Raw genomic sequence first — 15,520 nt, 5'->3', positions numbered from 1 at the left:
GCTCTGATGCAATCAAACTCAGTTAGCCAATCAGGAAAGAGAAGGGGTGGGGTTGAGCTTCAGCTCCATGTCTGAATGGATACACAGAGATGCAGCTCGGCTTGGCTGTGGGGGCACTTAACAAGAGGGAGGGGCCAGGATATCCAGCCAGGGACCCAAGAAGAGGATCCGGGCTGCTCTGTACAAAACCAACTGTACAGAGCAGGTAAGTATAACATGTTTATTATTTTATTTAAAAAAATGTACTTTACAATTACTTTAAGGGTAAATTTGTTCACCCATGCTCATTACCAATTAAAGGCATGCAGCTTAAATGCAAATCAAATATTTCTTAACCAACCAGAAGCAAAATAATCTGATTATAAAACCAATTAAACTCTTTAAGAAACTCTGCACAAAGGACAAATCAATCACATTTTCTATTTTTATTTTATTTTAAAGGGGAAAAAAACAACTATTTCCAGTGAGTCAGCCTCTGTCATATTTCTTCAATATGAAGGAGCAATTGTTAGGTTACAAATTTACTGGGATAAGGAGAAACTATCCTCCATATCTGCTGGGAATGCAAGCAAATAAACCCATTTTGGGACTTAGCGTAAATGCTTAACAAAACCCCAGGCTCTGGCATTCAACTAATTTCAGAACTTAGTATTCTACACTTCAAGGCTCAACCTGCACTTGACTATAATCAATCTCTATTTTTACACTTAATAAGCACTCCTAAGATACTCATCCCATTCTATTGGAAATCTCAAACTCCACTTTCTTGACTAGTATGGTTAAACAAAATAATTACATTTATAAGACAAAAGAAGCCAGAGACATAGCTCTAGATACAGTTGCCGATTTCTTATCTACATGGTCAGCATGGGCAGTTTTCCTATGTTCAGATAAATACAAATACATAAAAACTACTAATAGTATCTTATACAGCTTTTCTACTTCAACTCTCTGAACCAGAACTTGCAGTTAAACACCAACCCCTACTGGAGACATTGGGGGTCATTTAAGAAGGGGAAAATAGATTGCAAGTGCAGTTGCATGCAACCAATGCAGTTTCTCCAGAGCTTAGTAAATGAAGCTTCAATTTACAAAGAATACCCAATCACATGCAAGGCAAAAAAAATAAAAAATTCTTGCACATGATTGGATGATAGAAATCAGCAGAGCTTCCACTAATTTACTAAGCTGGAGCAATTGCATTTGTAGAGTGCAATTGCACTTGCAAAAAGCACAGTCTATTTACCTTTAGTAAATCCACCCCAGATTCTTATCAGCCCATACTCCTTTTTCTACCAACCTGTTCCTTCTTTCCTTATCCCATTTCTTTCCTAAGGCCTCGTACACACGACTAAGGAACTCGTTGTAAATGAAACATAATTTTCCTCGACGAGTTTCTTGTTAGGCTTGTCGAGAAACTACACACTGTCAAGACAAAATCTCGTCGTTCTCAAACGCGGTGACGTAAAAAACACATACGACGGCACTATAAAGGGGAAGTTTGATTCCACTTGTTCTCTTTTTTTCTCATCTAGTTCCTCGACAGTTTTCTCGATGAAAAACATACACACGACCGTTTTCCTCGGCAAAAAAGCTTTGCCACCAAGTTTATTGATGGATTCTGTCGAGGAAAACGGTCGTGTCTACGAGGCCTCAGTCTGTGTCTCATTTCTACTCTAATATTCTATTTATTTTTCTTCTCCATCTGGCTTTCTCATGATATCTTCCTAGCATTCCTGAGCACTTGGGTATTCCTCTACCCATTACTAGACAGTTAACTGTTATGACTTACACCTGTTCAATAACAGAGTACAGAACTGTATACTTCATGACCTTCTGTTGTGTTCTATGTACCTTCACCTTGTTTCACAATTCAAGAGTAGGCCTGCCAAGCTCAGCTCTCGAGCCTTGTCTAAGATTAGACTGGGGTTGCCTCTCCTCCTGTAAAAACATTTTCTCATTCTGTACCTGTATTGTTTGACTAGATATGATTGTTTAAAACAATAAAAAAATATTTACCTTTACCATTGTTCTGTTTATCTTTATTTTTTTTTTCTCATGAATAAATATTGCAAAAAAAAAAAAAAAAAAGAATAGCATTTTTTTAAAAAAAAAAGAAAAAAATCTATTATTATTACAAGGAAAATATCAAATCCTTGTCACCATCAATTTTAGTTAATGTGAATGTACTTCTTTTTTAAATCCTGCATGAAATAATTCACTTTTGTCACACCTATCACTACAATATTTGTTCTGCAATCCCGGGGTGATTTGAAGCCTCTGTTGCTCCTCAACAGGAATGCGTGTATGCATAGCCAGAAGTGGTGGATCTGGAGGGAATATTCTCTGAAACTGATGGCTTTGTGAGATATGGAAGGTTTACTCTCACAGAAGGTTTACCATCACATCCATGACATGATTTTTCTTTTAATCAGTGTGGATGTAGCAAAGCAAAAGAGTGGTTGTTAATATTTAGCTAAGGTTACTAGTATAAAAAAGACTCCTGTTGAAAGGCCTGTCAATTAAAGAGCTTTGTTAAGAGCATTTTTATTTAATAAGCCCTGTATAAAGAGCTGATATATACAGTATGTGATCTACTGACAGAACCGTGAAAGAAAACAATCCTTTGTAGAGTTGACTGTTTGCTTGTTAAATCTGTTAAGTGTTAAATTCATTCAGTGTTAAATGCAGCTGAATTGTAAACTGCCATCTCAAGTGAATTGTCAGTTTAGACTACAAAGCTGAAGATTAAATATTTCTCTAACTCCATTCATCAACTGTCATTTCAGTTACAAAATTGAAATTTGCTACTCAACTATCTAGGCCTAATTCACATGGGAAATGGAATATATATGATTATATGCATTTATAGGACATTTCTAAATGCTTATAAATGCAGGTACAGTAATGATTTAAATTTGTTTAATCCCTTATTATCAGTGCAGCCACAACAGTGCCCACAAGTGCTCCAAATCAATGCTTACGGTGCTGGATTTTTTTTTTTTATTAAAGGACTTGTACCAACTTTGTGTGTGTATTTTTTTAATTTTTTCTCACTTTTTTGGGGTGAAATGGTAGGGGTACAATGTATACAGAGATAGTGCAGCCAGTCTTAGTTGAAATGCACTGTGCAGATACCCAAGGCATGTAGTTGATGCTGGTGCAAGGGAAATACTCAATCTTTCATATAGTCACCTTGTTTTTCCATCTGTCCATTAGAGGATGTACCCCATTACCAATTCACATAGGGGGCAAAATCTGGAGATCCCCTTTGTTAAAGGGGGCTTTCAGATTCCGATAAGCCCTCCCACCCTCAGATCCCCACAACCACCAGGCAAGGGTTGTGGGGATGAGGCCCTTGTCCCTATAAACATGGGGACATCCTCCCCATGTTGAGGGCATGTGGCCTGGTACGGTTCAGGAGGGGGGTGCTCTCTCTTCCCCCCTCTCTTTTCCTGCGGCCTGCCAGGTTGCGTACTCGAATAAGGGTCTGGTATGGATTTTTGGGGGAACCCCACGCCATTTTTTTTTATTTGGCACAGGGCTCCCCTTAATATCCATATCAGACCTGAAGGGCCTGATAATGGAATTTGGGGGAAACCCCACCCAATTTGTTTTTTTAATTTTGGTTTGGGGTTCCCCTTAATATTCATACCAGACCCAAAGGGCCTGATAATGGACTTTGGGGAACCAATGCTGTTCTTTTCAATGACTTTTATCTGTATTGCTAGGACCCGACAATTCATTATAACCGCAAGTAGTTTTAAATGACTTTTTTTCCTTTAGAAATGTCATTTTGTGCAGGGACTGTTATAAACATGGGAAACATACACTACTTTACAGGCATACTATAGACACCCCCCAGGTATGAAATTTAAAGGAATATTTCACTTTTATGTTTTCACTTTAAGCATTATTAAAATTGCTGCTCCCGGAAAAAAGTCAGTTTTTAAAACTTTTTTTTTTGCATTGATACATGTCCCCTGGGTCAGGACCTAGGTCCCTAAACACTTTTTATGACAATAACTTGCATATTAGCCTTTAAAATTATCACTTTAGATTTTTCATGTTCGTGTCCCATAGACTTTAACGGTGTTCACATGTTAGAACACATTTTTTGCCTGTTCGCATGTTCTGCTGCAAACCGAACTGGGGGTGTTTAGCTCATCCCTAATCCCTATATATGTATGGGCTTTTAGTTCGCCAATGCATTCCATTAAAAGCCATATTGTTCCCGACAGATTACATAACAAACCAGAAATATTTTACAAAATGTAATAAACAGGCACAAATGCCATCAAATTTTAACTTGTTGATACCAGAAATGGTGGATATCATCAACTGGTGATTTGAAGACTTTTAGGAAAAGTTATGATGAATAGATTTTTGGATCTACATTTGCCATGTAAAGGGGAAAAGTGGAGGTTTTGTCACTTTCAACCCAGTCCTTTTTCCTGGGTAATCTTGAATTTTTCACCATGCATAGAGTTTCTCTATATGTCAGCCTTGGCTTAAATTTATTGTTTGGATTAAAACTGTCTTGCATAACAGTTTATAGGAAAAATTGGTAAATTATTTTATGATATAATTTTATGAAATCTTGACTCTGTGCAACCCCTAAACGCAGCCTTATGATAGATCGAGAAAATGCTGTGATGCACAATCACAGCAGTAACACTTTACAATAAGGTAAACGCAGCCTACACATATAATTTACTAAGGTCCGTTAAGGGCAATTTCAGTCAGAGGAAAAGAAAGATCAATTTTTATCGGTTTAGCACTGGCCACAATGAGCACTGAGTTCATAAATTGCCTGAAAACTGTCCAGACAAGTAGGTAATAACCAAACCATTGAGCACATCTTCGTTGTATACAAGGCACAAAAGTAAATCAGTAAGGATAACAGCATGACCAATTTTTGACCTACAACACAAATCAGCTGCAGCTTTTCTCTTGAACCCAAGAAAGAAAACTCATGTTAAATTCTTGAAAAATATTTTCTCACAGAAGAAGAAAGGTAAGTCACATATAATTATATTTTAAGGTGCCATGGAAATCTATCAAAATTGGTTAGCGCTGAACACAATTTAGAACCAGGTAGCAATTTGCTTAAAAAATGACATCTGGCACAACAAATCTTGGAGCTTTTTCTCATGTTGGCAAAGCAAATACTTGTTGCTTGGTTCCTTGAAAGTGTCTGCTGTTTCGTAACTAAACAGAACTGACTGCTTCCTTAATTCAATTTTAACTTACAGTACCATCAGGATATTGTGTTTATTTCTGAAAGACATGATTATTATGGCTAATAATTTGAAAAACGATTGCATATTTTGCTTGTGGATCTTGCAAACCTTTCAAGCCACATAACTCATCTATAGCATAGCATTAATATTTCAATAGGTCACCAGACGTAAACCCAGTTTGCCTTTGTTACCCTACCCTCTTGCTGTGGCCTATCACAAAATAAACTAATATCTCCTTAATACTTTGTAGTACCTGTAGTTGAAGCAGGCACCCTACAAGTGTCATGGGCCCACTGCTTCTCCAGTACATCTGGTTCTAAGCTGTAGCAAGGACTGTTGCAAGGACTGAGACTTTTCTAAAGCAGAGGCACTGACTGACTTTTTTCAGCATAGATCCCACAATTCCTGTTCCTCACCATTGCTCAAGCACCGAGATGTCAGAGAACCAGTGACCCAGTGAGAGCATGTTTCAGCTAGGGGATCAGCAATAAAATGTGATTTGTTTTTTTGAAGGTAAAAATCAGTATTGGGAGGGGGTAAATGTATGGCCTGGATAAAGCGGCACTTTAATACTTTTGTTTACAGGTTCAAACAAACTGAGTACTGATTTTCTATATGATAATATGAAATAAGAAATGAATATGAAATATTCTTCATTGCTGAAGGAGAACATAAGGACAGGGGCGTACCTAGAGCATTTGGCACCTGGGGCGGACCCTTTATCTGGCATCCCCCAACTTGGTGGAGAAATAGGAACAGTGGCAGAGGGATAGTGTTTGGGGGGTGAGATAAGTGGCAGAGAGATGGTGGTGGAGGGCAAGGGATCAGTCGCAGAGGGAGGGTGGTGGAGGGGGATGGGATCAGTGGCAGTAGGATAGTGGTGGAGGGGATGGGATCAGTGACATAGGAATGGTGGTGGGGGGTGGGATCAGTGGTAGAGGGATTGAGTTGGTGGGGATGGGATCAGTGGCAGAGGAATGGTGAAGTGAGGGGGTCAGTGGCAAAGGGATGGTGGTGGAGGGATGGGATCAGTGGCAGAGGGATGGTGGTGGATTTATGGGATCAGTGGCAGAGCAATGATGGTGGAGGGATGGAATCAATGGCAGAGGGATAGTGGTGGGGGATTGGGATCAGTGACAGAGGGATGGTGGTGAAGAGATGGGATCAGTGGCAGAGGAATAGTGGTGGAGGGGATGGAATCAGTGGGAGAGGAATAGTGGTGGAGGGGATGGGATCAGTGGCAGAGGGATGTAGAGGGAATGGGATCAGTGGCAGAGGGATGGTGGTGAAGGAATGGGATCAGTGGCAGAGGAATAGTGGTGGAGGGGATGGGATCAGTGGCAGAGGAATAGTGGTGGAGGGGATGGGATCAGTGGCAGAGGAATAGTGGTGGAGGGGATGGGATCAGTAACCAGAGGGATGTGGAGGGAATGGGATCAGTGGCAGAGGGATGTTGGTGGAAGGGATGGGATCCGTGGCAGAGGGATGGTGGTGGAAGAGATGGGATCAGTGGCAGAGGGATAGTGGTGGAGGATGTTATCAGTGGCACAGGAGTGGTGGTGGATGGATGGGATCAGGTAGATGGATGGTGGTGGAGGGATGGGATCAAGAAGAGGGATGGTGGTGGAGGTATGGGATCAGTGGCAGATGGATGATGGTGGAGGGATCAGATCAGGCAGAGAGATGGTGGTGGAGAGATGGGATAAGGCAGAGCAATGGTGATGAAGGAATGGAATCAAGCAGAGAGATGGTGGTGAATGGATGGGATCAGGCAGAGGGATGGTGGTGGTGGAATTGGATCAGTGGCAGAGGGATGGTGGTGGAGGAATGGGATCAGGCAGAGGGATGGTGGTGGAGGGAGGATGGGATCAGTGGCAGATGGATGATGGTGGAGGGATGGATCAGTAGCAGAGGGGTGATGGTGGAGGGATGGGATCAGTGGCAGATGGATGATGGTGGCGGATGGGATCAGTAGCAGAGGGATGATGGTGGAGGGATGGGATAAGGCAGAGGAATGGAAGGGATACCTCTCCTGCCCCCCCCCTGCCATTGGTACACCACTGCATATGGATGACCACAGCAGCATGATGATATTCTTATATAGGCCATTTAACAGGTTGGTGAAATGGTTAGTTGCAAATCTGCAAAAGCACTTGGTATGTGCAATATACATATGATAACATACATGTAAACAGCCTGTGTAACTAAACAGAATTTTTCATATTTTTGCAGTAGAAACAGCTAACATATACATATTATCATATTATCATAACATACAGACCTTTTCGATTTGCTTCAAAGCTGTCGTAGAGATTGATTCTTTGAATATCGTAGGTTAAAGTTGTATTTGGTAATAATGTTCTATTTCTGTTGATGATGTTTGCTGCAAACCTGAATGCTTGTTCTTCTGCGCTCACAAGCTGTCCTGTGGGTCCTTCCAGAAATTCAAAAATTCCTCCTGTTGAAATAAAAAAAAAAAATTCTGAGAAATAAGCATATACATATGCAGAGGCTTTCATAGATTTCCTAATAAACTTAGACTCAAAAACAACATTCTCGTACATTCCTTTAATACAAGCAGAGCACTACTTACTACCGTTAAGAGGTGCTTAAGAGTCAGAGGCTCGCTAGGTCTGGAAATAAACAAGCCTGGAATATAAAAAACAGCTCTCCACTAATCCAAGGTAAATATAGTGCTTAGAAAATAAAGTAGCAATAATGACCCTTGTATGACAGTTCCAGGTTATAAGCTCCTGCCAACCATTGAAATAGTGTAGGACAAAACATTACACATTCTTGACCACTGCAGTGAAGCTACAGTACCCTTGTCAGCATACCAAAAAAATCTAATATTTTATAAGCTGAATTTGTGTTGTTATTATATCCTACCCTTTCAGCAAGTCCACTTCTCATTTTAGAGCCCGATTTTAGCTTTACATAATTATTTTAAATTATCCCTCACCCAACCTAAAGCACTATCCTCCTGACTCTCCAGTACAGTGCCAGTCATCTTCTTGCTTCAAATATATATAATACATATATATAAATATATATTATTTTTTTTCAAAGGTAACTATGGCACACTATGCATGAATTAAATGCTCACCCATTACAAAGAAATCAATATAGATATAAAACTAATTTAAAGGCACTGATGGGTCTTGCGGGGAAGGAAGGTCAGAAACAGCATTGTTTTTATTGTCAACGTTTCAATGAAGTTCAATCTTTGTCTAGACCAAGACCGAAAGGTTGACAATAAAAACACTGCTGTTTTTGATCTTCCTCCTTTGCAAGACCAGTGAGTGCCTCTAAACTAGTTTTGTAGTTTTGTATATATATATACACACACTTTTTAGCATTTTCTTTCTGCATTCTGCTTTTCACAGATAGGTACTGTTCTCTTTGTGTGACTTTTGTGATTTGCCAGAAATCTGCCTTCCTTTTTTTTTTTTAAACCATAAAAGTTACATGAAAACCTTATTATCTTTTGGAAAAAAAATAGATATATGTTAAAGTCTCAGAACAAGTGTATCCATGATACTTATTTTTGCTTCAAACTCTGTTTACTCCATTCCTTATACTACAAATATACTCCCACAAATGGGGGCCATTGATTGTAACCAAGATTTGTTAATTTTCACACACAAAAAAGTATTTTTTTCCTAACAAATTCATTCAAGACCATGTTGCAAAAATTAATACACCTCAATGAAAGTGTTAGGAGCAAAGCTAAATTTTAATCAACAAAATCCTAATTAACAATAATTCAACTACAGGTGAGTTTAATTATTCGTTAAACAGTTGTTGAGCAGACAGTTGATTATAAAAGGGTGTTATTTAAAAAAGAAAACCCCTTCCCATTTCATGCTGTCAGCAATGGCACCACATATAAGAGAAATGTCACAATATCTGAGAAAGAAAAAAATGTCTTTACACAAGAAAGGTGAAGGCTACAAGAAGATCAGCAAAAGCTGAATATTAGTCAGAATACTGTAGCAAAATGTATACAAAAATTTAACAAAGATGGAACTGCAACCATCTCACAGAGATATCCAGGCCATCCATGGAAGTTAACACCTTGACAGGAGAGTCTTCTGATGAGAAGGATTAAAGAAAATCGCCATGCAAGTTTACTGCTAAAGAAGTAGAAATCCAAACTGGGGTGATTGTTTCTGATAGGATACGGCGCACACTGCAAAGGAATAGCATGCATGGATCTCGTCCACAAAGGAAGCCTCTCCTAAAGCTCATCTAGATTTTGCCATGGCCCATGCTGAAAAAGAAGAAGACTACTGGGACTCTGTACTCTGGAGTAATGAGACCAAGATAAATGTTTTTGTAACCGATGGCATTAAACATGTATGGTGTTGCAAAGGTGAGGAGTACAAAGAAAAGTACATGGTGTCTACAGTGAAACATGGCAGGGGCAGTGTCCTTCTGTGGGGCTGCATGAGTGCTGCTGGGGTCAAGGAGCTGCATTCATAGATGTACTGCTCTATATTGAAAGAGAAGATACTACAATCACTTCATGCCCTTGGTCTTTGTGCACTTTTCCAACCTAATAATGATCCAAAACACAAATCTAAGGCCACTGTTGCATTTCCTAAAGAAGAACAGGGTGGAATTGATTCAGTACTGTATGTCTCCTGATCTGAACCCAATCAAACATTGAGCATCACGCTCCATCCAGTGTTTCAGTCTCCTTTCAATTCTGTTTTTGAGAAATTATCATACAATTACAAAACACTATGAAGAATTATGCATTCTATATCTAGTGCTGTCTCTTTAACCTACTGAACTATGAAAAAGTTCATGAGTTCCTAACATTAAAGTGGATGTAAACCTCAGGCATGAAACATGAACAAAGCATATCCCACTATAGTGTGTGTCAACTAGGAACACTAAAGCCGTGTACACACGATCGGATTTCTGATGGATTTTTTCGTCGGATATCCGATGAAGCTGACTTTCATCAGTCTTGCATACACACTATCAGACTAAATTCCGACCGTGCCAAAACGCGGTGACGTAAAACACTACGACGAGCCGAAAAAAATGAAGTTCAATGCTTCCAAGCATGCGTCGACTTGATTCTGAGCATGCGTGGATTTTACTCCGATGGAGTTCCACACAGACGATCTGAATTTCCCATCGTTTTTTTATCCATAGGAAAAATTTAAAACATTCTATTTTTTTACACCGATGGAAAAAAGACCTTTTTCTATTTGTACTGTGTAATGGTACACTGCTAAAATCATCGCCCTTTTAAATGGCTGTTGACAGTATCTTAATGACTGGCAGCTGATATTTTAAACTCTAAGTTTATGTCTACAGATGAAGCTCCTCAACCGTTTACAGTGTTAATAGACAAATAAATGGTCCATGGCTCTTCCTAATACATATTGAGACCAAGAAGATTTAGTCCATCTGGATCTTTTGTCAATTAGACATGAGAAAATTAACACAACAATTAAAGAAATATGTCCCCAATGAAGAAAAATAAACAGTGGAGATCAGAATAATGAGAAGTCTTTTAATGAAGCAAGCCATGGCCATATGTTGGATCCTCTGTTCTCTGTGGTGTTCTTTGGCATCAATTAATAATAATAAAAATATCTATTTCTACCGATATGTCTTCTGCAAGAATAACTCTGCAGTACTTCCTTGAGCATTAGAAATTTTGGAAAATCTATAGACCTGGATTAGGACATGCAAAATGGTTGGTTGTTTTGGATGGTTTTGTAGGCCCTTAAAGCGGAGGTTCACCCAAAAGTGAACCCCTGCTTTTCGGAAACCCTCCCCCCTCCGGTGTCACATTTGGCACCTTTCAGGGGGGAGGGGGTGCAGATATCTGTATAATACAGGTATTTGCACCACTTCCTGGTATAGACTCCCGCGGGAGTCCTGCCCCTTCGCGTCACTCCCCGTTGTGTTCTGGAAAACACACGGCTCCCAGAACACAGCGGGGACCAGTGAGGACGGCGCAGTGTGACTCGCCCAATGCGCAGTAGGGAACCGGCAGTGAAGCCGCATCGCTTAACTTCCCGATTCCCTCACTGAGGATGGCAGCAGGGGATGCTGACGCTGTGGGCGACTTGGACAGGTAAGTGGCCATTTTTTAAAAGTCAGCAGCTGCATAATTTGTAGCTGCTGGCTTTTTAAAAAAAAAAAATGCTGGTGAACCTCCGCTTTAAGCAGCCCTGCACAACACTGGGTCCCCATCCCTCCCATGGGATCACAGGCATCATTCAAACCTCAAACATGCATAGAGAATGAATTCACAGCAACAAATATATATAACCAAAATAATTTATTATTATTATTCGCATAAATACAAATAAACTCGTCCATTTCATTTTTGGAACTTATTGACCACGGCCTGATTCATTGGTTTTAATAAAATATCAATATACCATCAACTTTATCTTATAACAAAAACACCATCAAATATTAACTTAATAACCAAATCTTCAACCCAGCCACTTAGACTCAAGCTGAAACAGCATTTTAACTTAACTTTACCTTAAATCTCCCCTCTGGCTAACCAGAGTGAGCCACCACATGAATCGGCCGTGACGAGGGGGGGTAGGGCGGGGAGCTTCACCTGCTGGTTCTCTCCTGTCACACTGGCGCTGACCCCTGTGACTACTGGCCCTTAAATAGGCTAACACCACCTTCCAGAATGATCTCTGACCTGTCAGCTGACCTCTAAACCTTCCAGAACCCTCTAAGCCCACCTGACCTGGATGACCAATCCTAATCTGCACTGTTTAACTTCTAGCAGCTTCACCTCCCTTTGACCTTACATAACACGCTGACCTGCTATTAACCTCATCTGACACTCTGCCTCACACCTAATTACACTGACACCTGTTCCTTTAAATCTTAGGCCCCATACACACGAGAGGATTTATCCGCGAATACGACCGTTTCCGCGGATAAATCCTCTCGAGGATTTGTGCGGATTTCCATGCGATGGAGTGTACTCACCATTGCATTTTAAATCCGCACCGAAATCCTCTGGCAATGACGTGTCGCGCCGTCGCCGCGATTATGACGCGGCGACGTGCGCGACGCTGTCATATAAGGAATTCCACGCATTCGTCGAATCATTACGACGCATGCGGGGGATCCCTTCGGACGGATGGATCCGGTGAGTCTATACAGACCAGCGGATCCATCCGTTGGGATGGATTCCAGCGGATAGATTTGTTTAGCATGTCAGCAAATATTTATCTGCTGGAATCCATCCCAGGGGATAAATATCCGCGGAAACAGATCCGCTGGAGTGTACACACCATAGGATCTATCCGCTGAAACCCATTCGCTGGGATTTTTCAGCGGATGGATTCTATCGTGTGTATGGGGCCTTAGTCTCTTGCTGCTGCCGTGACCCCATGAGGAAAGGGAGGCCTAAACGGCTGTCCCTTTTACTTCCCCATTACTTTTGGTTGTCCTAGTTTCTATAGCTTTTAGACTTTTTTTTACATCTATGTATTGTAATCTCCAAATAGTAACATAACCAGAAGTCTTTGTCCATTTTTTTCAACCATAGTTATCTTCAGTGAATTTGTAGAACACAAAGAAAGAGCATAGAACCTTCCAGTACAACCTGTGGATACAAGGTATGTGCCCTCTCATGCTCCCTGGAGATAGGTTAAGAGTTAGGAAGCCATAAAACCATCCAATTAAGATGATACACGCCTGGCCCTCATCTTTACAAAGGTTAACAATGCAGTTAATGTCAATCCTAGATGAAATCAATAGAAAATAAGATCCGTGTGACACAATGTTGGATAACGATGATAAGTGATGAGTGTTTTACTGTGAGTGTCTGACATGCTGCATTTCTGAGATGAGCAGCAAACATATTGAAGTGAACACATAAATATGCAGTGTGGGAGAGAGGAGGAGGGATGTCCTAACAGATCAAACATAATCATTGCTGATCTGATGTAGAGAGATTAGGAGCTGATAGTCATTTAGAGTCTGTGTAAAGACATTACAACACTGAGCCTATTGGAAAGAGAAAGATAAGGATCGCAGACAGAGAACAGGTACAGAATACTAAATGCTAGGACTTAGGAGCCCAGGAAAGCTACAGAGATGGAACAAAAGGCAATACTCTTAAAATATATGCCAATCTAGACAATGACACTGCTATTAGAGAAAAGTTATCTTTAAATGTTATCCATTAGGATGGTGGTTTTAAACCCTTTGACCAATGAACAATTTCATGCTTTGATACCCGCTAAGAATTTATAAACTAAAAAATAAATAAAATAATAATTTCCTTTTTTATTCATCTACTGACTCCATACACACAGATGCAGAAAAACATTTAGAAAGAAAATGTCAAGTTTCTTAAATTGGTAATAAATCTAAGAGCAAGCATTTGTTATATTGCAGCTTATCCACTCCCAGGCTGCATTCACACTTCAGCGTTTTGAATCGCGGGCAGATTGTGATTGACAAATCGCGGAACTCGCATTTGAGATGCCATTTGTTTGAATGACGCCTCAAGTCGCGCACGGGCTTGCTGCGATTTGCTTGCTGTGCTGCAATTGCGGCAACATACATTGTGGGAGGCATAGAAAAAGTTCAGGCGCTAATTTTGGACGACATGCTTCCCACGATGCATATTGCTGCGATTGCAGCGCGACAATCATAGCAGACCTGTCCCCTGATTTGAGGTGTCATCCAACTGAATGGCATCTCAAATGCGAAATCCTGCAATTTCAGTGCTTTCAAATCACGGGCATATTCGTGGCAAATCTGCCCGTGATTCAAAACGCTGAAGTGTGAATGCAGCCTTAGATGTGTTGGCTGCATAGCTTCCTTTGCTAGGTTTTATTTACTTTGTTTTCACCTAGTGATCCTGCCAGCATGTCTGTTGTTTTTCAACAGAATAGCAATCAGTGCTATAAAAATGCACTGATTACTGTGAAAATGACACTGGCAGTGAAGGGGTTAACCACTAGGTGGTGCTGAAGGGGTTAAGTGTGCCTAGAGATGTGTTCTAACTGTAGGTGGGATGGGCTATGTGTGACATGACAGTGATCACAGCTTCCGATCACAGGTCCTGTCCTGTCACTAGGAAGACTGAGGAAATGCTTGATTACATCAGCATTTCCCTCTTCTTCTTACTCACCGTGACACGATCGTGGGTGTGCCCATGGACATCGAGTCCGCGGGACCCGCGCTTGGAGTCACGGAGCTCCCATGCACGCCCACAATGCCGGCTTTTTAAAGGGGATGTATATAAATATGTCCTTCTGCCTGTCCGTGCCATGCTGTTGATGTATATAGTCCTGCGCTGGTCGTCAAGCAGTTAATTTGTTAGTGTATCAAAATATGCTGGGGCATCTAACAGTACCTCCCCAGGCTGACAATGCTGCTGTCCAAAAGTGTCCCTGTGCTCCTTCATCCTTAATACAGGAGGTATGTTACTGGTCAGATCACCAGGTAGAACTAAAGAAAAAAAAGGTTAAAAAAGGAAAACAAATTCAGGCACACCATCTAATAATTGGTAAGCAGTGGCGTCACTAGGGTTGATGCCACCTGATGCTGTAAAGCATGGTGTCACTCTCTATACCCCACTAGCCTGCTGCAGTGCTTTGTCCTGCTGCTGCGGAGTGACAGCAGGACAGGCAGTAGGGCACTTAAGGCACAAACAAAAACAAAAAACTTTTGGTCACTTTTTTTATCCACTAAACCTTTACACGCTCTCCTATCTGCCTCTGTTAGGAGGACTGAAAAACTGAATAATTTATATTGACATTCAAACTTTCTTCCAACTCTGAAATTTTGTAATCCAATCACCATGAGCCCAAAACAAAATAATATTCGAAGTATGAAACTTTCAGTCATCTTAATGCCAACCACCCTCCGTCCAATCTCATATATAATGCTTGCCTACAAATCTGGGGCAGTATACTGCCTCATGGCCAGAGCTAGTCATGCATTTACAATAACAAAGTGATATGTAATGACCCATGCACCAGTTCACTGATATCACAACCTAGGGAACAGATCCATCATATTAGTAGCAGCCACTAAGGTTCCCTTGGTGTGTTAGGCCTCATACACACGACGGGACCTGTCCGATGAAAACGGTCCGCGGACCGTTTTCATCGGACATCTCCGCTGCCGGATTTTGGTCTGATGTGTGTACACACCATCAGACCAAAATCCCCGCGGACAGCGAACGCGGTGACGTGGCCGCGACGATGACGCGGCGACGTGCGCGACCCTGGAAGTCAATGCTTCCACGCATG

The 15,520-nt window shown here is 40.9% G+C and overlaps 1 protein-coding gene across 1 annotated transcript in view; it reads right to left on the bottom strand.

The window, feature by feature from the left end:
- GRIK3 (glutamate ionotropic receptor kainate type subunit 3) overlaps window positions 1-15,520 on the bottom strand; it is a 710,309-nt gene that overhangs the window by 355,527 nt on the left and 339,262 nt on the right. Inside the window, exon 2 of the mRNA XM_040337236.1 lies at window positions 7,525-7,701. Coding sequence (XP_040193170.1) covers window positions 7,525-7,701 — 177 coding nt within the window. The remainder of the gene's footprint in view (window positions 1-7,524; window positions 7,702-15,520) is intronic.

The sequence above is a fragment of the Rana temporaria genome, chromosome 2 (genome assembly GCF_905171775.1).
Source record: "Rana temporaria chromosome 2, aRanTem1.1, whole genome shotgun sequence".
Classification (NCBI taxonomy): domain Eukaryota; kingdom Metazoa; phylum Chordata; class Amphibia; order Anura; family Ranidae; genus Rana; species Rana temporaria.
The sequence above is the reverse complement of the archived record's forward strand: the minus strand, read 5'-3'. Positions and strand labels throughout refer to the sequence as shown.